A 24,037-nucleotide genomic window follows, 5' to 3' on the forward strand; every position below is an offset into this window, starting at 1 on the left:
AATTGATCAAAAGTGACAGTAAAGACATTTATAATGTTACAAAAGATTTCTATTTCAAATAAATGTTGCTCTTTTGAACTTTCTATTCATCTGTGAATCCTGAAAAATAAAATGTATCAGTTTCCACAAAAAAATATTGTGCAGCACAACTGTTTTCAACATTGATAATAATCAGAAGTGTTTCTTGAGTATCAAATCATCATATTAGAATGATTTCTGAAGATCATGTGACACTGAAGACTGGAGTAATGATGCTGAAAATACAGCTGCGCATCACAGAAATACATTACACTTTAACAGAGATTCACACAGAAAACAGCTGTTTTAAATTGTAAAAATATTTCTGAATTTTCACAGTATTTTTGATCATATGGACGCAGCATTGCTGAGCAGACGAGACTTCTTTCAGTAACTCACATGTGCATAAACACTATAAGCTGGTCCAGTTTCCATTAGTGAAAGTTCTCTGTGAAACACACAGAATGGACTCCCGGTGGACAGATGGATTTCAGCCTCTGCTTCTTCTATCACTGCACCCACACAGAGCGACTCATTCTCTGATGCCAAACTTCAACAACATCTCAGCCCATTATTCTGACATCAGGACTATCTGATGTCTGGCCGTTCAGAGCATCACTTGACCCTTGACCTCTCCGGTCAGGGGTCAGTGTTCAGGCTGCTCTTGAGCTGTCACCTTTGAGTTTTTGACTCAGTTTAGTGTTGTCACACAGCTTTTCCTCACTCTTAAAGCTCGTGAACGCAGACAGTCGCCGTCCTGAGATCTAATGCAGGATTATAGTCACTTATTTTCACCGTAACATCAATACAGTGTCATAATTCCTCCTTCTACTGTCGCACAGACTAATAACCACATGCACGAACACTCCAGCACTCGTCAGTGAGTGAAAACTAGAGGAACGGAGAAGTTTCTCGTGCTGAAGAACAGAAGAACACTCATAAACCAGCAGCAAACTTCAGCAGTCCAGCAGAAAACTCACCATGTGAATGCGGACGCGAATCTCTCAGCATGTCGTCGGTGACGGTAGCTCGTGCTGAAGTGAAGCGCATCACAGACAGAAAACAGACGGAGGCTGCGTGTCAAACTCTAGCGCGCGCCCTACACGGACAGCATGGCGTCACGCGCGCTCGCTCGCGCACTCAGTACGTACTGCGCACTGATGCTCGATATGGTAAAGCAATCTATGTATATAGATTTTTATTTTTTTTTAAAAAGTATAAATGCATATATTTGTATACTAATAATAATATTATTAAACAATAACAAATAAAATATCATATTATAAATAGAGTTTTACATTACTGAATATATATAGAAATGCACATCCAATAGGAGGAACTAACTAGTACAAACTTTTATACCTACCGTATTAAAAGGGAATAATTATGAATGGAACTTATTTGATTACAACTGTTCCTATACGAATGTCAGTATTTAAATAAATAATTTCTTGTAATCTTGTCACTTTTCACATCTTCACGCGGGACACAGCAGTCGCGAGTTTCTTCTTTTCAATGGGAGACATGCGAAAAGCGGCGGTTTTCAGTGATTGTGTATATTTGCGAAGACATTGATGAATAAAAAAAAATTTCTTATCAAACACAAGACAGCTTTAAGCAAATAGTGTTAAATCACATCTAAATGAATTCTTATTTTAACTAATCAAATTTATATGCAATAAAAATAAAACATACTTCACTTAAAAAGCCTTAGACAACCTATGCAAGATTTTTTTTATTTTTATTTTTTTGTTTAAATGCAAACACCCATACAAAATTTCCATTATGCTTTATTTAGTTTTTTTTTTTGTTTAATTGAAAAGACTGCTACGACGTTGACGCTGCTGCACAAATATTGCATTAGATATGTGAGGTGTGAACTGTGGCGACTGTACAAAACGTGCATTCAATGCGGACGCGCGAGCGGTTGCCATGGTAACAAACAATGATAACCCGGTGCTATTTCTGGTAAGTGTGTAACGGCAAATATTTCCTTTAGTTGCCGCCTAGCGAATTTTCCAGTGCTAAAATAGTTTTCGAATTACGGTCGCGTTTGAACGCTAGCGCCGTGTGAAAGTTTATGATAATGTTTGGCGTATATGATTTTTGTGTTTGCGTTTGTAGTGTCATAATTTTACTTGAGAGGCAAAATGCTGTAAGACAAGAAGTGTTGTTCAGTGATGGATTGCTGAAGTGAAGTGAGTTTAGAAGCAGCAGCAGCAGTGTGACGTGTGTGTGTTTGGGGTCAGTTTATGGCTCTTGTGTCGAGGGTGTAGCTCCCAGCCCTGTTTTCAATGAAAGCGCAGTTATTTTAGCTCCAGACATGTTTACATTTCTGTGGTCGAGTCTCTAACTTTCCTCATTCCCTCTTTTTTTCTGCTTCTCTCATTTCAGAGTCCCTAAAGTACCAGACATTCCTGCAGTCTGCCAGAAACACAGAGACACGGCGAGAGAAGAGCAATAATATAGAAGAGAGAGAGACACAGACACACAGAGAGAGAGAGAGAGAGCCTCGTCTGTCTGTCTGTCTGGATTGATGGCTCTCATTAACTCTGACCTCTCTCTCCATCTCTCCAGCTCCGACTGTGAATGAGAGTCTCTGTTGTTCTTTCACACAAATCTCTTTATTTTGGGTTTGCTGATTGTGAATTCTCTCAGAAGCTCGCATCTGTGAATGTAAGATCAGAATCATGATATGATGATGTTCATGTTTGAATGTGACACGGTCAGATCAGACTCTCTGATTCTCTAAATCATATATCTGTGTTGAACCAGATCTATCTATCTATTTATCTGTCTGTCACTGATGTGTATTCAAGTTGATTGTGTGGCGTAATATTCTCACTATGCTGTAAGTGTGTGTGTGTGTGTGTGTGTGCTTTCATAAATCAGGATTCAGATTCAGACGCACAAACACACAATCATCTTCATATCTTCATGCTGAAGGCATCTGAGGAGATCACAGGGGTTTCTGTATCTGGAACAGTAAATATAGTACAAGTATAACTACACTTATAAGTAGTTTACAGGTGTATCTATAACAACACTGATTAGTACTGTTGAGTGTGTGTGTGTGTGTGTGTGTGTGTGTGTGTGTGTGGAGGCACAGAAAAGAGCAACGTAGAGTCTAGACAGTGCAGATTGAACTAAAGTCTGGAAGCCATTGAGCTGCTGTGTGTGTGTGTGTTTGTGTGTGTGTGTGTGTGTGTGTGTGTGTGTGTGTGTGTGTGTGTGTGTGTGTGTGTGTGTGTGTGTGTGTGTGTGTGTGTGTGTGTGTGTGTGTGTGTGTGCGTGTGCGTGTGTGTAAAGTTTCACATTTCACTGCCTAATTACACATGAAAGTCAGTCACATTATATCAAGGGTGTAGAATTTAGTTATGGACGCTTGGACATGTCCCTAATATCCAGAGACTACTGAATTGTCAATAAATTGTGATTTCAGCCACATCTTAAATAGGTCACACCTCTATATTGACTCATACAAACAGATACAACAATCATTTCTCAAATATTTATTACAATATATACTAAAAATCTGAATATTCACTTCAGAGGTTTGAGAAGCTTTCAGCTGATTTCTTATTGAACTGTCAGTAACTGAACTGCAGTGTCAAACTATTTCAAATATACAGAATTAAGCTACAAACTCGATCATAAAGCATCTAACATGTATTTTGAGCTGCAGCTCTTCATATTAATGCAGTGTTTCACTAGTTAGCAGTAAACCGGTTACCTCACCTGAATATGTTCTAGATTTGTGATGGATGTTATTATATATGTGTCATTTTATTTGTAAACATAGTACTTTTTTAAATATTATTTCAGTTAGTGTCATGAAACTAGCGAGTTAAGCCAGTAGTAGAGCTGACAGTGTCGAGTAAACATGACTGAAAAGAGGAACAGATGAACCGATTCAATTGAGTGAGTCATTTACACTGGAACCGCTCTGAGTGATTTTCAGAATAGCATGGAATGCACTGATCTGATCTATATATTCTCTATTATATATCAGTGATGTAATGACTTTTAAAAAGCACGTAGTGATGGGTGAAATGAAGCTTTTCCGAAACTCCAAATCAGTTAAACCGAAACGATTCACTGTTTCGAAGCGCTCGAATCGTGAATCATTTGATTCAGATCGGGAATTTGGAGCGCACACACACACACACACACACACACACACACACACACACACACACACACACACACACACACAAACCATTTCACATGTACTCAAAATCAAACAAGGCTTTCAAATCACACACACATTAGTCTATAATATATGAAGATTAATAATTAGACACTACATTAAAACATGGAGAACACATTGACCAGTTCATGGAAAACCCTGTTTATTGTATATAGTAAATATTTTGCAATACTGTAAACACACAAACAAACAAAATAAATCACAAGTTGAACTGGCTTATCAGAATCAGAATCAGAAAGAGCTTTATTGCCAAGTATGCTTGCACATACAAGAAATGTGTTTTAGTGACATAAGCTTCCAGTACACAGAGACAACAACAACACAGACAAAAAAAAAAAAAAAAAAAGATGGCTAATAAATAATTTGTATGAACAGTTGTGCTATAGATGATAATGGAATAGAATAGAGTAAGATGCAGGGATGTACTTGGATGGAGGGGTAACAAAAAAAATAAGGATATTGCACATTTTTATTGCATAAGTGGGGAACATTTAACTGTTCATGAGAGAGATTGCCTGGGGGAAGAAACTGTTCTTGTGCCTGACTGACTTATATTTTGTACATTCACATATTTAGAAACAAGTGTTACAGTTTTTTACGATTGCTTACACACTAAAATTAAAAATAACCTTACACGCAAAGAGAAAAACCTCAGCCCAGATCTGCACAACTATAAGCACATTCTCAGCCTCACACTTTTTGCAAAACACTACACACACTTCTCTACATTAGACACAGAAATCTAACATTGTCACTTCTTTGCCATTTCAAGACACTGCTTTCCAAAATACTTCACATCTGAAGCTATTGATCAAACACATCCATCTGGTGTGCAGACACTTAGGTGCTGAACTGTAAACTCAACTATCAAGGTGTAAGCACTATAAAAGTTAACAGGGGAATTTTTGTCTTCAACAGAAATGAAAGGCAGTGGTGCAGGAAGAGGAATAGGGAGAAACTTCATTTACAGTACTCTAATCACTGAGAATTAGACTTGCTAAAAGTGTTTTAGGTTAGCAACAGCAGTGTGTAACTGGTTCAAAAAGATTAAAGTCATATGAAATGTGTGTGTTTCGTATGGTAACAAAATATTGTTTTTATAAAGTTGTGTATGGTTTTGACAAAAGTGTTCCATGATCTGAAGTGTTGTGCTACTTTGGTGTAGGGTTGTGTTAATTGTGTGTAGTGTTTTGACAAACCGGGCCCTGTTTTCAAAACTGTGCTTAAGCAATCGTAAAAAACTGTAACAGTTTTGAATTATTGTGTGTAAATGATGACAACTTTTGCTTTCTTGTGTTTAGCGTTTTGCATCACAAGTCTATCACGGTGCAAATTGTGTTTTAGTGAGTGACAATGTGTTTAGAGTTTTGCAAAAAGAGAGCATGAGATCTGCAAACTGTGTCTAAACTGCCTGAACTCCTTCAAGGTTCTGCAGAAAGAGTGATTTATTTGACAGATTGGTTTAGACTGCTGAGAGTTTGGTTCAGAGAATGGGACACACACACACACACACACACACACACACACACACACACACACACACACTGATCTGATCTGATCTCCTCCAGCAGGTGGCGCCACAGACACACAGATGAGCTTCTGGTGGTTGTGATGGATTCAGATCTGCAGCAGCTCTTCTGACTCAGATTCAGTCAGTGATGCTCAGAATCACCGGAGAACTGTACAGTCCTGTGTTTGTTTCTCTCCTTGACCTCCTCAGGCGTTATGACCACTACACAAACATTCAGTGTCCATGGTTACCAGCGATTCTGCTCACCATAACAACACTCACATTCAGAGACTTTGTCTGGCCAAAGCGAGAAAAGGTTACTTGCGTGTGTGTGTATACGTGTGTGTGTGTGTGTGTGTGCGAGTGAGTGTGTGTGTGTGTGTGTGAGTTAAGCGAGTGTGTGTGTGTGTGTGTGTGTGTGTGTGTGTGTGAGTGTAAGCGAGTGAGTGCGTGCGTGTGTGTGTGTGTGTGAGTGTGTGTGTGTGTGTGTGTGTGTGTGTGTGTGAGTGTAAAGCGAGTGAGTGGTGTGTGTGTGTATGCGTGTGTGTGTGTGAGAGAGAGTGAGTGTGTGTGTGTGTGTGTGTGAGTGTGTGTGTGTGTGTGTGTGAGAGAGTGAGTGTGTGTGTGTATACGTGTGTGTGTGAGTGAGTGAGTGAGTGAGTGTTGTATACGTGTGTGTATGTCATGGGTGAGAGAGAGTAGTGTGTGTACAGTGAGTGAGTGTGTGTGTGTATAAGTGTGTGTTTGTGTGTGTGTGTGTGTAAGTGTGTGTATACGTGTGTGTGTGTGTGTGTGTGTAAGTGTGTGTGTGTGTGTGTGTGTGTGTGTGTGTGTGTGTGTGAGAGAGTGTGTGTTTGGACATATCAGGACTCTGTATAATGTCAGGGGATGTCACAGGTATTACAAGGAGAGGGTGACTTATGAGGACATGTGTGACTTATGAAGACATAACCCATGTCCCCATTTTTCAAAATGCTTATAAACCATACAGAATGAGTTTTTTTGAAAAAAGTAAAAATGCACAAAGTTTTATGTGAGTAGAATATACAGTTTGTACAGAATAAAAACCATTACGCCTATGGGATGTCCCCACAATTCACAAAAACAAACGTGTGTGTGTGTGTGTGTGTGTGTGTGTGTGTGTGTGTGTGTGTGTGTGTGTGTGTGTGAGTGAGTGAGTGAGTTTTCACACACGCCACTGTCACAGACACAAGAGAAGGCCACGGGTTGCTAAGCAACACTCAATGTGATAGAAAGCAGGACACAGAAGTAGGTGTTCTGATCAAACGTTTCAAACGACAGGCACACAAACACAAATATTCATATGAGGACATAAGATCATACACGATCACTGTAGAATCATGCTGCAGGACTGGTGTAATCAGGGTTTGTTTGGGGTCAGCAGCCTCTGAAAGCTGTCAAACACATCTGCTTCATGCAACTGCTGACAGACATTTAACCAACAGCAGAACACAAGACTGAGAACTTCAGAGGGAAGCTTGTTTACTCACTTTCACTCCATATTCATTTAAACTGAAGTCAGTTCATCATATTTCAGACATTTTAGTCTTTCTGAGATCTGATCAGTTAAATCCATGCTTGTTTCTGGTACGTCAATAACTTGCTGCATTTGTGCTCTATTTTTACACATTTTACATGTAAAGTCATAAAGTCAGCATTTGTCAGTTTAGCAGACGTCACAAACATTCCATGTCTTATATATTTATGAAATATTCATGTAAGATTTTGATAACTGAATAGATGATTTTGCACAATTTCACTGAGGATCAACTCATAGGCCAGCCACATTTTAGTACATTTAGTTATTGTGCAAAGATAATTAGACAACTGTACTCAATCCTTTGCCATTAGCTTAAATAAATAATTTAGATCTGATGTGAACTAGAAATTCTGTTCAGAGATAACTCCACTCTTATTCAGCAAAAAAAAAGAATAAAGAAATATATATATATATATATATATATATATATGTATGTATACAGGTGCATCTCAATAAATTAGAATGTCGTGGAAAAGTTTATTTATTTCAGTAATTAAATAAATTCAGTGCACACAGACTGAAGTAGTTTTAGTCTTTGGTTCTTTTAATTGTGATGATTACAATGAGAACAAATTAGAAAACTTCATAAGACCAATAAAAAAAAATTTTTTAGTGAATTGTTGGCCTTCTGTAAAGTATGTTCATTTTCTGTACATGTACTCAGTACTTGGTAGGGGCTCCTTTTGCTTTAATTACTGCCTCAGTTCGGCGTGGCATGGAGGTGATCAGTTTTTGGCACTGCTGAGGTGGTATGAAGCCCAGGTTTCTTTGACAGTGGTCTTCAGCTCATCTGCAGTGTTTGGTCTCTTGTTTCTCATTTTCCTCTTGACAATACCTCATAGATTCTCTCTGGGGTTCAGGTCTGGTGAGTTTGCTGGCCAGTCAAGCACACCAACACCATGGTCATTTAACCAACTTTTGGTGCTTTTGGCAGTGTGGGCAGGTGCCAAATCCTGCGGGAAAAATGAAATCAGCATCTTCAAAAAGCTGGTCAGCAGAAGGAAGCATGAAGTGCTCCAAAATTTCTTGGTAAACGGGTGCAGTGACTTTGGTTTTCAAAAAACACAATGGACCAACACCAGCAGACGACACTGCACCCCAAATCATCACAGACTGTGGAAACTTAACACTGGACTTCAAGCAGCTTGGGCTATGAGCTTCTCCACCCTTCCTCCAGACTCTAGGACCTTGGTTTCCAAATTAAATACAAAACTTGCTCTCATCTGAAAAGAGGACTTTGGCCCACTAGGCAACAGTCCAGTTCTTCTTCTCCTAGTCCAGGTAAGACGCCTCAGGAGTGGCTTAACAGGAGGAATACAACAACTGTAGCCAAATTCCTCTGTCTGTGTGTGGTGGCTCTTGATGCCTTGACCCCAGCCTCAGTCCATTCCTTGTGAAGTTCACTCAAATTCTTGAATCGATTTTGCTTGACAATCCTCATAAGGCTGTGGTTCTCTCGGTTGGTTGTGCATCTTTTTCTTCCACACTTTTTCCTTGCCAACTTTCTGTTAACATGCTTGGATACAGCACTCTGTGAACAAGCCAGCTTCTTTGGCATTGAATGTTTGTGTCTTACCCTCCTTGTGAAGGGTGTCAGTGATTGTCTTCTGGACAACTGTCAGATCAGCAGTCTTCCCCATGATTGTGTAGCTAGTGAACCAAACTGAGAGACCATTTTGAAGGCTCAGGAAACCTTTGCAGGTGTTTTGAGTTGATTAGCTGATTGGCATGTCACCATATTCTAATTTGTTGAGAGTGAAATGGTGGGTGTTTGTTAAATGTGAGCCAAAATCATCACAATTAAAAGAACCAAAGACTTAAACTACTTCAGTCTGTGTGCATTGAATTTATTTAATACACAAATTTCACAAATTGAGTTTAATTTAAATGAAAATTTCCACTATATATATATATTTACTAAAATAGATTTTCTACCATTTTTTCTCCATATTTAGTATATTTTTGAAAATATATTAAAAAAATATAAATGTATGTTTTTATAAGCATTTGAAAATATTTTGCCCTCCATATATTTCAATCCAAAAAAATACATTCGGTCAGGGTTATTATATTTCACTTTAACTAAAACTTTTTTGTTACTTGAAATAAAATAAATGTTAACTGAAATGTAAGACAATATAAAAAGTAAGCCTTAAACTTATGTTTTTGCTAGTTTCCAAGGCAACATTCCTCATTTTTTTTAATTTTACCTTTAAGTACTAAAATAACTAAAACTACAACTGAAATAAAAATGATAACTTATATAGTTATAAATCTTGTAATATTAAAGACAATTGAAAAAAAACCCCCCGAAAATAAAATCTAATTAATCAAAAACATATTATCTCGATACTAAAATAGCAGAACATTTTACATTTGAAGAAAAACTAGTCTATAACACATATAACACCAATGTAGGCTACTGTAAGACTGCAAATGCATTTCGTAATAATTAAGAAAAACTGTAAACTTAAGGTGTTTTAATAAATCACTGGAGAACAGAGACTGGCCAGGTTTACCCGAAGCTGTTGTGTTATTATGAGTCACAGATACAGCAGACACCTCCCTGTCCTTCAGAGACCGCTGATATGGTTCTCTCAGGCATGTGTTTGTGCAGGACCTGACGGAGAGGTGCTGACTGATGCCATGATGGAGATCTGCTGCCATCACACTGAATAATCAGTGCGTGTGGGAGGAAACTGTTCCACCACACACAGACGTCCAGCACTCGTCCTGTCGACATGAGAGCCAGCAGACATGCCTTTAATGATGAGTTCCCTCAGTGCCTCTATCAGTGTACCACAGGACATTTTACATGGATCTGAACAGCACTTTTAATATTAAAGGTCACATAAATGATAGTTCTCTACACACTGCATATGAAAAAACAGAAAAAAAAACACATGACCCCTGGTTTAAAGTGATGAACCTGCACATGCTTATCAGTGTCTGCTCTGAAAGGTGAGATTTTAGTTTATTTAAACACCCTGATTATATGATTCCGTAGCTTTTTTGGATATTATTAGCCTAAATAAGCTGACGAATTACACAGTTAACTGTGAACTGTTATGTAAGCTGCTTAACTTACTTTTACAACTTCCCTTACGAAAATTAACCAAAATAAAAAAATAATAATAAATGCATCAACATGGCATGGATAATATAATACTTTAATGTAATTATTCTAATCATTATTTCAATAAAGAAAAAAATGTGGTCACTTATCCACCAAGCTGTGGACTTCCGGATCATTAATTGTAACTTAATTAGTAGTAACAAGAAGAATAACAAAGTACAGTAAACAGTAAAGTGTGTTTGTGATTATGATAATACATTAAAATTACATGATAACAAATATTAGAAGCATCTGACACCGGGCTAGAAGTGACGCAGCTCCAGTCACTGCGCATGCGCACTACATTGCGTAATTTGCATTATTGTCGGGGGTAGGTGTAGACGCTGATAAATTCAATATAATAGGTAGCAAATTTAATTTAAAGTTACTTTCCGGGCGTAGCTGTATCTAGCATACAAAAATAAATAACAAAAAAAAGCTCCCTGCGCTTTTTCGTCAAAATAAAAGCTCTACGTAATTTGATTTTAATAAAAATTTTATTAAATACTCGATTTTTTTCTGTACTAGCCTATATTACTATTATTATAGCGATATATTTCTTTAATTATTCGTTTAATTTGATAATAATAATAATTTCTTATGTATTTATTTTCAAAATACATTAGAAAGCGCAATTGCAATCCCATTTTTAGTAGAAAAATCGCGATTAGATTTTTTTCACCAGTTCGTTCTGCCTGTTTTTAATAAAATAAAGCACACGAGTCTCATGGCAGTGAATTTCAGGTGTGGCAAAAAGTTCGTGTTGGCTTCAGTCAGGGTTGCCAGGTTTTCACAACAAAAATCCCCCTAACTGCTACTCAAACCTAACCCAATGGCGTTCTGATGGGTAAAAAACATGTAAAATACATGTTTTGGCAGGATTTCATTAGTAATTCGCATTCTAGGGGAAAAATACCACATTATTGGTGTCGCTTCAACCCGCGGCAACAGTCTTACAGCAACCCGATTCCGCGGGAAAACCAAGGACTTGGCAACCCTGCCTGGCGGGGCTCCCGTGAACGCGCTCTGTTGTTTCATTAGCCACTCCCACCTCCATCATCAGCCGCGCGCGCTGAACTCGCTCATAAACTCGCGCGCACAGACGAGAGACGCATCCTGATCGAGTTAACTAACCCACCCGCACACCGCAGAGCAGCGTTAACTAACCCATCCACTCACCGCGCCGCAGCTGGGAACACCAGAGCAGTAAAACAAACATCTCTTCGAGAACTCAACAGGTGAGAAGCGCTCAAACCCATCAATGCTTTCAGCGTCAGACATAAACACGATTCACAGAGCAACCCGATCGCGTTCATTCTCTTTATTTGTATTTATTTGATTGTATTCTGTCGCTCTGCAGCTGTGAAACGAACACTGCCTGATTCGAATCATTACTGTAATCTGTTATATAATGTATATATCAAGCTGAATCACATTCTCTCGCGCTCGATCATCAGTGACTCATGAATCATGAATCACATTCACGTTTGATTCGAAGGAAACTTTACTGATTCACTTCTGATCACACACACATCTATCTACATGAACTCACTGACACTTAACGTTACTTGGAAGGAGTTGTACATTTGTGGAATATTGTTATTTTTATTATTATTATTATTATTATTATTATTATTATTATTATTATTACTTAGTAGTTAAATGCTAATAAATGTTTATTTTTGCTGTCTCAGATCACAATGTGTAACATGGAGCCTCTTTTACCTGGATTCAGAAACACACTAAAGGTGAGTGTGTGTGTGTATGTGTGTGTGTGTGTGTGTGTGAGTGTGTGTGTGTGAATTTAGATCGGGCCTGGGTCTGTGCTGCGCTCTGATTGGACGAGACAGGGCTGCTGTAGAGTCATTGGAGGTCAGCTGGGGCTGGCACGGAACCGGAAGGCCATATATGGTCATGCGCTGCCATTGGCAGATTGTGATGATGTCATGCGTGAGGCGTGTCCTCTGGTGTTCTGGCCTGCGCCGGTCTGAACTCCAGTTTCGTCAGTCTGAAGTTTATCGCTGTAGTTAGGGAGTGTAATGTGATGTAAATGTTTAAATGATCTTGTGTTTTGTTTGTCTCAGCGTCAGGCAGCGTTTGAGCTGTTTGAAGACCCCATGTCTCTGTTCTCGGGCTTCTATCCGGTCGAGGAGGAGCAGGCCGCTCAGGAGGTCCCGTCCGGTCTGGACCGCTTCTCTCAGGGTGAATAAAACACACGCCACTGACGTCACACAGCTGTATGTGTGTGTGAGCTGACACAGGTCTCACGTGTGTTTCAGATGCCGGCGTGTGCTCGGTTCCTCTGCTGACCCCCTGCAGTAAAGCCGTGGTCAGTCAGGCGCTGAAGGACAGCTTTAACGGCTTCTCCAAGGTGCAGCGTGTCTGCGGGATCTCCAACAGTGAGTCTCTGCTCATCTCTGCTGTCCGTCTCGAGGACGGATGTGTTCGTAACGCTCTCTCTGTCCCGCAGACCCGCGCAAGTGGACGAAGCAGCACGTCCTGCAGTGGCTGTACTGGGCGTCCGGAGAGTTCAGTCTGACCAACATCAGCTTCTTCAGGTTTGACATGAGCGGACAGGAGCTGTGCGACCTGGGAAAGGACGGGTTCCTGGATCTGGCTCCGGATTTCGTGGGTGATATCCTGTGGGAGCACCTGGAGCAGATGATGAGAGGTAACGGAGCACTCCGGTCTCAGACTTTGACTGGCCAGCTGTGGGCTCATGTTTGATTGGATGTGCTTTACTTCCTGTAGGCTGTCAGGAGCAGGAAGCGGCCGGAGTGTTGAGTCGCGAGGGCAGCTGGACGAGCAGTAAGTCTGTTGTTTTGGTGTTCATGTGTGTTATTAGATCTGTTCTGGACAGAATCTAAGCTTTAGCTGAGAATAGAGTGAATTAAAGCGACACACTACACACAAAACCACTTCTTTTTTTGTGCACTGCTCAGTTTCTGCTTCTGTCTCGTGTCTCTTCTTTCAGAAACACCCCAAATACACATTTAAGAGTTTCTTTTATTGCACTTTATCTAATTGCATCTGTAGACTTCAGTTTGTTATTTTAAACACCTCAGACTTTACAGTTTTATTCTTCTCTATATTCTGTCTGTAGACTTCAGTTTGTTATTTTAAACACCTCAGACTTTACAGTTTTATTCTTCTCTATATTCTGAAGGTTTGTTCATATTTCATTCATATAAAATAATAAAAAATAATAAAAAAAGAGAAATCCACAATCCACTTGGTTTTTTATTTTTGGCTTCATCGGAAACATGACTATTTTTAATGTTTTTGAAAGAAGTCTCTTCTGCTCATCAAGCCTGCATTTATTTGATCAAAAATACAGAAAAAAACAGTAATATTGTGAAATATTATTACAATTTAAAATAATAGTTTTCTATTTGAATATACTTTAAAAAAAATAATGTATTCCTGTGATGCAAAGCTGAATTTTCAGCATCATTACTCCAGCCTTCAGTGTCACATGTAACATCCAGTCTATCACATGATCATTTAGAAATCATTCTAATATTCTGATTTATTATGAGTGTTGGAAACAGTTCTGCTGTCTAATATATTTGATCAATAAAAGGTTAAAAAGAACTGCATTCATGCATAAAAAAAAAAAAAAAATTCTAATAATATATATTCTAATAATATATTTTCTTTACTATCACTTTTTATCAATTTAACACATCCTTGCTGAATAAAAGTATTGATTTTTATTTAAAAAAAAAAAAGAAAGAAAGAAAAAATAATTACTGACCCCAAATTACTGACAAGTAGTGTATATTGTTATTACAAAATATTTATATTTTAAAAACATAGCTTCTTTTTTTTTTTTTTTTTTTTTTTACTTTTTATTCATCAAAGTATCCTAAAAAAGTATCACATGTTCTGAAAAAATATTAAGCAGCAGAACTGTTTCCAACTTTGCTAATGAATCATCATATTAGAATGATTTCTAAAGGATCATGTGATAATGATCCTAAAAATTCAGCTTTGCATCACAGAAATAAATGATAATTTAAAGTATAATAAATTTAAAAACAATTATTTTAAATTGTAATAATATTTCACAATATTACATTTTTTTTTCTGTATTTTTGATCAGATAAATGCAGGCTTGATGAGCAGAAGAAACTTCTTTCAAAAACATTAAAAACAGTAATGTTTCCAAACTTTTGGTCTGTACTGTATTTAATTAGACAGTGCCTCATTTGCATATTTAAACAAATGTTTTTGTGTGTGTGTGAAGGTGTGGGTCTGGAGGAGTGTTCTCTGACGGTTCCTGATTGTCGCAGCAGTCTCCTGCGGGAGCTCTTCGAGACGTCTGAGGAGTGTGGTCAGCTGTCCCTGTACTCCAGACCTCAGCTCAGCACCGTCAGCTTCAGCTGCATGAAAGCGTCTCCGCGTCCCGGCGCAGCAGGTCAGGTCTCTCCGCGTGTCTGTCTGTGTCACGGCCGGCTGAGCTCGTGGAGGCCGTGTGGTGACCGAGTGCTCTGTTTGTTTGTCCACAGTCTCGTCCGGCGAGCAGACGTCGGTGGAGAGTGTGGAGAGTGTGGATGGCTCTGAGAGTGTCCTCCGCTCCTGGGGGAGCCACTCGTCCCTCGCCGACGCCCAGCGCGTCCCGTCCTACGACAGCTTCGAGGAGGAGCTCGGCGTGGCTCCGCTGGGCCTCGGCAAACAGGGCCTGTCCTTCAAAGACTACGTCCAGGAGAGGAACGAGCCGCTGGAGCAGGGCAAACCCGTCATCCCCGCTGCCGTGCTGGCCGGATTCACCGGTGCGTCTCCTTCATGCAGCTGACGCTAGCTTTAGCTGCGCTTGTGTAAAGAAACACCTCGTTTCCACTAACAGTTCACTCAACAGTTTTGGAGGGAGAAAGTTGGTACATTTTGGATGCATATCAATTTTGCTGTTCAGTAAATGGTAGAAAAACTATTCCAATTTTAATATAACTATTTTTAATTAACTGATATTAAAATTATTGCATTCATTTCAAATATGCATTGAAATAAAAACAAAATAATAATATTTATTTTAAAAAAAATCTGATTTATTATTCTAACTCCAATTAAAAAATATTATATTTAAAAATAATAAAAATTCAGATGTACTATTCTAACCACTAGTAAAAATATTCATATTTATTAATAATAAATTATTAAATAATATTTTTTTTAATCTCTATTTAAAATATGCATTTATATTAAAACTATTATTTTTTTAATTTATTTTATTTTTTAATAATGAATATCTGGATTTATTATTCTAGCCTGTATTTAAAATATGCATTGATAGGAAAAATACATACATTTTTTTTTATTATTGTTCTAACCCATTTAAAATAAGAATATTTATTAATCATTATCAATGCATATTTATTAATAATAAATACCTACTTGATCGGAATAATACATCAAATAGTGAAAATTCTTAACTTTTAATGAATGGATTCTCACTAGTTAACTGTTTCAAATTCAGTTGCATGTAGAGAATTCAGAGTTTAATCTACTGAGTTTAAAAACTCTTTTTGTTGCGTTTTTCCAAATTAATACCTGATGCGAATTTGCGTACATGTCTAAAACTATCATGAATATGAATGTTTGTGTCTGTGAGTCTTCAACTGTATATCATTGGTGCTGAACAGGAAGTGGCCCCATCCAGCTGTGGCAGTTCCTGCTGGAGCTGCTGACGGACACGAGCTGTCAGAGCATCATCAGCTGGACCGGAGACGGCTGGGAGTTCAAGCTCACCGACCCCGACGAGGTGAGGACCCGAGCCGAAACCGCTTTAGCGTCTAGATGTTTCATGGTGGTGTGATGTAAGCTCGCTGTTTCTTGTGCGTCAGGTGGCGCGCCGCTGGGGGAAGAGGAAGAACAAGCCCAAGATGAACTACGAGAAGCTGAGCCGAGGCCTGCGCTACTACTACGACAAGAACATCATCCACAAGACGTCAGGGAAGCGCTACGTGTACCGCTTCGTCTGCGACCTGCAGAACCTGCTGGGATACACCGTGGACGAGCTGCACGGCATGCTGGGAGTGCAGCCGGACACCGAGGACTGAAGCGGCGGCGGCAAACCTGCGTCACGTCCAGACCTCAGAGGAGGTCTCTGTTTGCGGGGAGCGGCCGGAGCGCGATTCTGGTTGCGGTTCTTCGGTCAGCCGAGCGTTAAAGACACTTTTAAACACTTGACACTGGACTCGATCTTTCCTCGCGGTGTTCCCTGAACCAGGCGATTCCTGACGAGACCAAAGCCAGTTTGATTTCCGGGATCGCCTTATCGACGCCTCTCTGAGAACGAGTGCTGATCTCATTTATTCAGAACTGGATGTTCAGGTTCGGATCACATCTGGTGGCCTTTCTGACGGAGACTCAATCACTTTTAGCTTTGATTCGATGTCCAATGTTGGTCCAGGATTTTGCGACCGCTTCTGTTTTTCCTGATATTCCTGTATATTTTGTGAGTGTTTCAGTAGAAACCGCTGTTCGTGAGACGATCTGTGTATTTATTCGAGTCTCGCTGGACTACGGAGGTGTTCTGTATAGTTGCTGGTTTTCGCTCAGGCCAAAGGGACGTGGAGGTTTCACGTCTGAATGTTTACGTTTACCAAAGCTCCGAGGCGTTTGCCAGACGCAGAACTGAAAGCTGCTTTCGTTTCGTACACTGAAGATCTTTCAGGATCAGAACCACTGTTTAACTGTACATTTATGCTGTATATTTACTCCAGACTTCTACGGTCTACATCTGCGTTACTGTAGAGACGCAGGATTGTTATTATTATTATTATTATTATTATTATGAGAATTTATACAGAAACAATGTGACTATTCATCACTGTGTCTGTAAGTGTGTTTGTATTTGATTGTTTTTTTTCTATATACAGTTGCTCTTAAGAGCAGATCTATTTTGACAAATGAATATGAGAAGAGCGTTATGATGGAGAGATTTATTGATCGGTTCAGGTGTTTTTAAGAGAGTCGAGGCAGTGCTGAACGTCCTCTGAAGCGTGGCTTTACACCGGTGGAAACATGTTCAGCAGGATCGGTGTGTTTGACTCATGAGAATCTGTTCAGACGTGCATCTTTATGTCATGAACACGCTGCCAAGTATTTGTGAAAGTCAACAAATAAATTCTCGTTAAATGATGTGACGTGTGCAGCCGTTTTTCTCTGAATAGGTGTGTGTGTGTGTGTGTGTTTTGTGTTTTTTTGATGTTGTTGTGGTTTGTGTAAGAAATCAGATCAGCGCTTCTCGAGTTTTTTTTTTGACTCCAGGCACAACATTCAACAATATATGATCCCAAGTAGGATAAAAAAACCTTATTTTAGTCTAGTTTCTGTACATTGTAGGATCCCAGAATTTTAAGAGCTCAATCTGTTGTATTTTATTAATTTCCATAAATTTTCTAGCTCTAGAAATCACTATTTGGAAATCAAACTTCCTCATTTAGGCTGATTTTCCAAGGCTGTGAATCACAGTTCTTCAATGAAAAAACAACAGATGTTGAGAAGGTGAATCATGTGATTTTTAGTTCAGTCGTGACAACTCTGAGTGATTATTTCAATCAGCATTTATCGGCCTGGGCATGAAATATACATCAGCTTGATTTTGCCGGATGAGATCTGCTACGCTGCTGAGCAAATACAATCATTTGTTCAGCTTAGGCCAAAATAACAAAGGAAGGCTGCTGCAGGAAATGTAGAACGCCAAGCAGATCTGTACAGGTGGTGCTGGGGAGGAGGAGGGATGAAATAAGCTTTCATAATCGCGCACCCCTGATTGGCTGGTGCCACAGTGTTTAATGAGCCAATTAGTGATTAGTTAAGTTTCATGCCTGAACTATATTTGTTTATTTGTCTTGAGGGCCCTAGTGGACCCCGGACCCCTGGTTGAGAGGCTGCATTAGTGACTCACAGAAGATTCTGGTTGAGTGTGTTTAACCAGTAGCTCTCAGACATTAAACACACACACACACACACACACACACACAGCTGAGTCAACACTCATCATAAAGACTTAACTGATGCTCTCGATACACACCTGCCCTCTACATATGGCCTGAAACACACACACACACACACACACATGCTTGACTGATGAGTGTGTTATCGTATGTTGTTCCTGTGAAGAGCTAATAGCTGATTACAGACACCATGAGAGATGATTTATCAGCGTATGAACACAGAAGGAGCGTATCTGAGACAGGAAAGAATGAGAAATGAAACTGATTATTATCTGTTCAGTAACCAGTTCTGCAGCATCTCCATCTAATGATGATACAGCTAAAGACACCTCATCCACAGGCACTTAACCAAACAACCGTCATTTTACTACAATTAAACATTCTATACATTTACTAGAAACACTACAATTCGTATACAGTGGGGACGGAAAGTATTCAGACCCCCTTAAATTTTTCACTCTTTGTTATATTGCAGCCATTTGCTAAAATCATTTAAGTTAATTTTTTTCCTCATTAATGTACACACACACAGCACCCCATATTGACAGAAAAACACAGAATTGTTGACATTTTTTGCAAATTTATTAAAAAAGAAAAACTGAAATATCACATGGTCCTAAGTATTCAGACCCTTTGCTGTGACACTCATATATTAACTCAGGTGCTGTCCATTTCTTCTGATCATCCTTGAGATGGTTCTACACCTTCATTTGAGTCCAGCTGTGTTTGATTCTACTGATTGGACTTGATAGGAAAGCCACACACTGTCTATATAAGACCTTACAGCTCACAGTGCATGTCAGAGCAAAGGCAAGGCACAGATCTGGCCAAGGTTACAAAAACATTTCTGCTGCACTTAAGGTTCCTAAGAGCACAGTGGCCTCCATAATCCTTAAATGGAAGATGTTTGGGACGACCAGAACCCTTCCTAGAGCTGGCCGTCCGGCCAAACTGAGCTATCGGGGGAGAAGAGCCTTGGTGAGAGAGGTAAAGAAGAACCCAAAGATCACTGTGGCTGAGCTCCAGAGATGCAGTCGGGAGATGGGAGGAAGTTGTAGAAAGTCAACCATCACTGCAGCCCTCCAGCAGTCGGGGCTTTATGGCAGAGTGGCCCGACGGAAGCCTCTCCTCAGTACAAGACACATGGAAAAACACCTGAAGGACTCCAAGATGGTGAGAAATAAGATTCTCTGGTCTGATGAGACCAAGATAGAACTTTTTGCCCTTAATTCTAAGCGGTATGTGTGGTGAAAACCAGGCATTGCTCATCACCTGTCCAATACAGTCCCAACAGTGAAGCGTGGTGGTGGCAGCATCATGCTGTGGGGGTGTTTTTCAGCTGCAGGGACAGGACGACTGGTTGCAATCGAGGGAAAGATGAATGCGGCCAAGTACAGTGATATCCTGGATGAAAACCTTCTCCAGAGTGCTCAGGACCTCAGACTGGGCTGAAGGTTCACCTTCCAACAAGACAATGACCCTAAACACACAGCTAAAATAACGAAGGAGTGGCTTCACAACAACAACTCCGTGACTGTTCTTGAATGGCCCAGCCAGAGCCCCGACTTAAACCCAATCGAGCATCTCTGGAGAGACCTGAAAATGGCTCTCCACCAACGTTTACCATCCAACCTGACAGAACTGGAGAGGATCTGCAAGGAGGAATGGCAGAGGATCCCCAAATCCAGGTGTGAAAAACGTGTTGCGTCTTTCCCAAAAAGACTCTGGCTGTATTAGATCAAAAGGGTGCTTCTACTGAATACTGAGCAAAGGGTCTGAATACTTAGGACCATGTGATATTTCAGTTTTTTTTTAATAAATGTGCAAAAATGTCAACAATTCTGTGTTTTTCTGTCAATATGGGGTGCTGTGTGTACATTAATGAGGGGAAAAAAATGAACTTAAATGATTTTAGCAAATGGCTGCAATATAACAAAGAGTGAAAAATTTAAGGGGGTCTGAATACTTTCCGTACCCACTGTATATGTAATGTTACAAATATCAAATAAATTGGACTGTCTGTTCTTCATTCTGAACCAAGAACGTGAACACACACGTTGCTATCTCGTAATTACGGTATGGTGTGAACACTGCTTTAATGAATCTGCAGTGGTCAGGTGGTACAGCGGTCATTTGTAGGAGTTAAAAAAAAAAAGTCCTATTGTAGTTACGATTATGAGTTCTACGAGGACATAAGCACTTTTTACATTTACGCATTTAGCAGACACTTTTATCCAAAGCGAATTACAGTGCACTCAGGCTAACATTTTTTTTTTTATCTAACATGTGTTCCCTGGGAATCAAACTCACAACCTTTTGCACTGATAACGCAATACTCTACCACTGAGCCACAGGAACATGTTTTTACTTGTTGAAACCTTGACATTACAGTAATTTCACCATTGAGTGAACGCATCTTTAATCCTGGGTTAAAAAGGCTGGGTTAACTTTCTTATTTGCATATTTGCAATGTTAGTGTCATTGATTGGATGAACGCAGCACGTGACATGTTGACGTAAGGGCCCTAGCATTAGGCATCCTACTATTACCAAAGACTACAGAACACCCAAGACGTGTCGCTCGAATACTTTTGAACATAGATATGTATATGTAGATCCTTCATTAGCAACTGTTACTATGGGCCGCTATACGTAATACTCGAAGGGTCAACTTGACGTCATTCACTATAACAGTAACATAAGTTACCACTGTTTCAAAACTTGTAATATTGAGTTTATACATTTAGAAACACAAACCAACATATTCTCATCTGTGAAAGGCTGTCCCGTTTCTTCTTTTACAACCATCGGCTGTGCAGGATATGAATATTCTGGTGAATGACGTCAAGCTGACTATTGTGAGATAGCGGATGCGTCTACATGTTTGGTGCAGTTGAATGGGGCATCTACCTGTACATATCTAGGGTTTTGAATGGGGAAAAATGCAACGCTCAATAGACCCCTTAAAAGTTTGTAAACATTGCAACGTCTCCGGGTGGGCGGGGCTTAGCTGGAGGCAAAAAGAGACGCGGACGCAATGTTGACAAGCGTAAACTAGCACGTTTTAGGAGGGATTTATTAAACATGGATGCAGAAGAAGGTTCGGAACAGTCTGAATATGTACAGTCACTGACTCTGCGGGACCGTGACAAAAAAAATAATAATAAAAAAAGTGGGAGTTAGCATACATTTATCAATTAATTCAGTTGATCACTCAGTTCACTGACCAAACTGGTTATCTGACCAAAATATAATGACCAGTGGATAACATTACAGTAGCCTAACTTATTTATTTATTTATTTTTAGCTAAGCCTGGTGTAGTTCTTGTATCTTGTTCTCATTGGAAACATTTTAACCAGGTTTTGGATATTTCCTAGACAACATATGAATTACTTTCGGGTGGTTCGTGTGCACTGCAAACACGAGCATTATTTATGATCGTCTCTGTCTAGTCTGTACGCCGTATTGCATTCAACCACAATTGTCTTCTTGATTTCTGTGAAGGAATGTCGGCCGGGATCTGGTGAAACTTTAGTTTTGAACAAAAAGTGCTGTTCCTTCTATTCTGGCAGCCAAAAACACAACAAGACGGCATTTTAAAGTCAAAACCTCAAACTTTTAGCGCGCCTGCTATGAGTTCTTCCTTATGTTTTGCCTCCAGCTAGAGCGGTGACGTCACAGTGACGTAGACGATTAAGGGGTCTATATGGCTGCTCTATGAAAGGAAGCCCCGCCTTCTGAGTATAAGAGCCAATCGGTAAAGTCAACGCTTCACTTCAGCTACCATTATAAGTCCCGGTTGCTATAGAACTGGCATGCGCACTGATTGGTCTGGCCTGAAAAATAAGCTTTTTAACGCTATTTGAGCAAAGGAAACAACATTTATGAGACAGTTGTTGTTAGATTTCATTGGTGATTTCAAATATGATATTGAATCTATATGAAGAGTGAATTATAATTATGGGTCATTTTTCTTGGTTGAATTTTTGTTCTATTTAGGTAATAACTAAACTCTTCTTAACTCCAATTGACACGTTCTTTTATTTTCTCCCTCAAATGTTGAAACTACCGTTTATAAACGGTGAAGCACGTGAAGCGCGCGTCATTCTCTCAATGGAGCGGGTTTCATAACCGCGGTTTTAAATGGGGTTCAGAACGACGCAGTGTGAAAAGCCCTTATGAACGTAACGAGGCAGTGACGTTAAATGTCTGAGTTACTGTGGTTGTAAACTCACACACAGTCAATAAACCCATAAACGTCTGTGTAACGTGCAGTAACCGCGCCGTCAGGATCATGAGAGGTGTTCATTAGTGTCTGTCTGCATGTGATGACCTGTGTGTTTCTCAACATCTCCATTCATTCCGTTATTAATCCGTGAGTTCTGCGAGCCGTTACCTGTGAGCCGCTCCGGGCCGTTACTCACCGAGACAACCGTTACTAACACAAGAGGAGCCTTAAAGGGGCAGCTCACCCAAAAAAATAACCATGTCCTGTATGACTTTGTTCTGTGAAACATAAAAAGATATTTAGAAAAATGTCTCCTAAATTTGGAAGTCAGTGGGGTTTAGTTCTTCAGTTTATCTTCTTTGGTGTTAAATTCTGTATAAGTCATTCAGATCTGAAGTAACATGAGGGTGAATAAAGGATGACAGAATGTGTATCTTTAGGTAAACTATCCCTTTAATGAATAATTGCACAGTCAACACACACAAAACACACAGCTGCGTCTCTACTGTACTCAGAGTGACTCACGAGTGATTCTGAGTCAATGAGTTCTAGTCCAAACTCACGGTGCTTGTGTCATTTATATATGTTTGTCATTTGTAGAAGCAGACAAACAAACACACACACACACACACACACACACACACACACACACACACACACACATGTTTGTTTTTGTGGAAAGTGGGTTCATTCCATAGGCGTAATGGTTTTTATTCTGTACAAACTGTATATTCTATCACCCTACACCAACCCTAAAAGGAAACTTTGTGCATTTTTACTTTCTCAAAAAAACTCATTCTGTATACCTAACAATATTTTCTAACCCTGCCCCTAAACATACCCCTCCAAGAAGCCTTTTTGCATTTTAAGATAAACTACATTTTGTATTTTTAATAATTTATTTCCCTTGTGAGGAGCGGCCAAATGTCCTCACAAAGTCAAAAATGTAAGGTTTTACTATCCTTGTGGGGACATTTGGTCCTCACAACTATAAACACACACATAAACACACACACATAGTTTTATTGGGCTTTTCCCTGTAATGTAATAAAGCCCAGTCATTAAAGCAGCTTGACGTCACGCTGTCATGGCAACCAGCCCACGTTTCATTAAAACACTGCAGCGAGTCCCTGAGACTTTATGACTTTATCTTTATTTCAGTGAGCAGGAAAACACAGTTCATAATTACACAGAAATCTGATATCAGCTGCTGAAACATCAGAAAAAATAACAATTTGTTTATAAAATACATCAATTATATTGTATATTATAAATTATATGTATTATGTATGTGTGTGTTATTTTATCTTTTTATTCACTCTAAATAAATAAATGTGTGTTTGTATGTATGTATGTATGTATGTGTGTGTGTGTGTGTGTGTGTGTTTTTGTGTGTGTTTGTGTTCGTGTGTATGTGTGTGTGTGTGTGTGTGT

General features: G+C 39.4%; 1 protein-coding gene across 1 annotated transcript; it reads left to right on the forward strand.

Moving 5' to 3' along the window:
- Positions 1-11,493: 11,493 nt before the first annotated feature.
- On the forward strand, positions 11,494-17,557 carry LOC109066558 (protein C-ets-2-like). The gene is made up of 10 exons (XM_042765673.1): positions 11,494-11,652; positions 12,109-12,162; positions 12,499-12,616; positions 12,694-12,813; positions 12,885-13,085; positions 13,166-13,222; positions 14,664-14,834; positions 14,926-15,189; positions 16,057-16,175; positions 16,258-17,557. The coding sequence occupies exons 2-10, from the start codon at positions 12,115-12,117 to the stop codon at positions 16,471-16,473; spliced, it is 1,314 nt and encodes a 437-aa protein (XP_042621607.1). The 5' UTR covers positions 11,494-11,652; positions 12,109-12,114; the 3' UTR covers positions 16,474-17,557.
- The last annotated feature ends 6,480 nt before the right edge of the window (positions 17,558-24,037 follow it).

The sequence above is a fragment of the Cyprinus carpio genome, chromosome A10 (assembly GCF_018340385.1).
Source record: "Cyprinus carpio isolate SPL01 chromosome A10, ASM1834038v1, whole genome shotgun sequence".
In the NCBI taxonomy this organism is placed as follows: domain Eukaryota; kingdom Metazoa; phylum Chordata; class Actinopteri; order Cypriniformes; family Cyprinidae; genus Cyprinus; species Cyprinus carpio.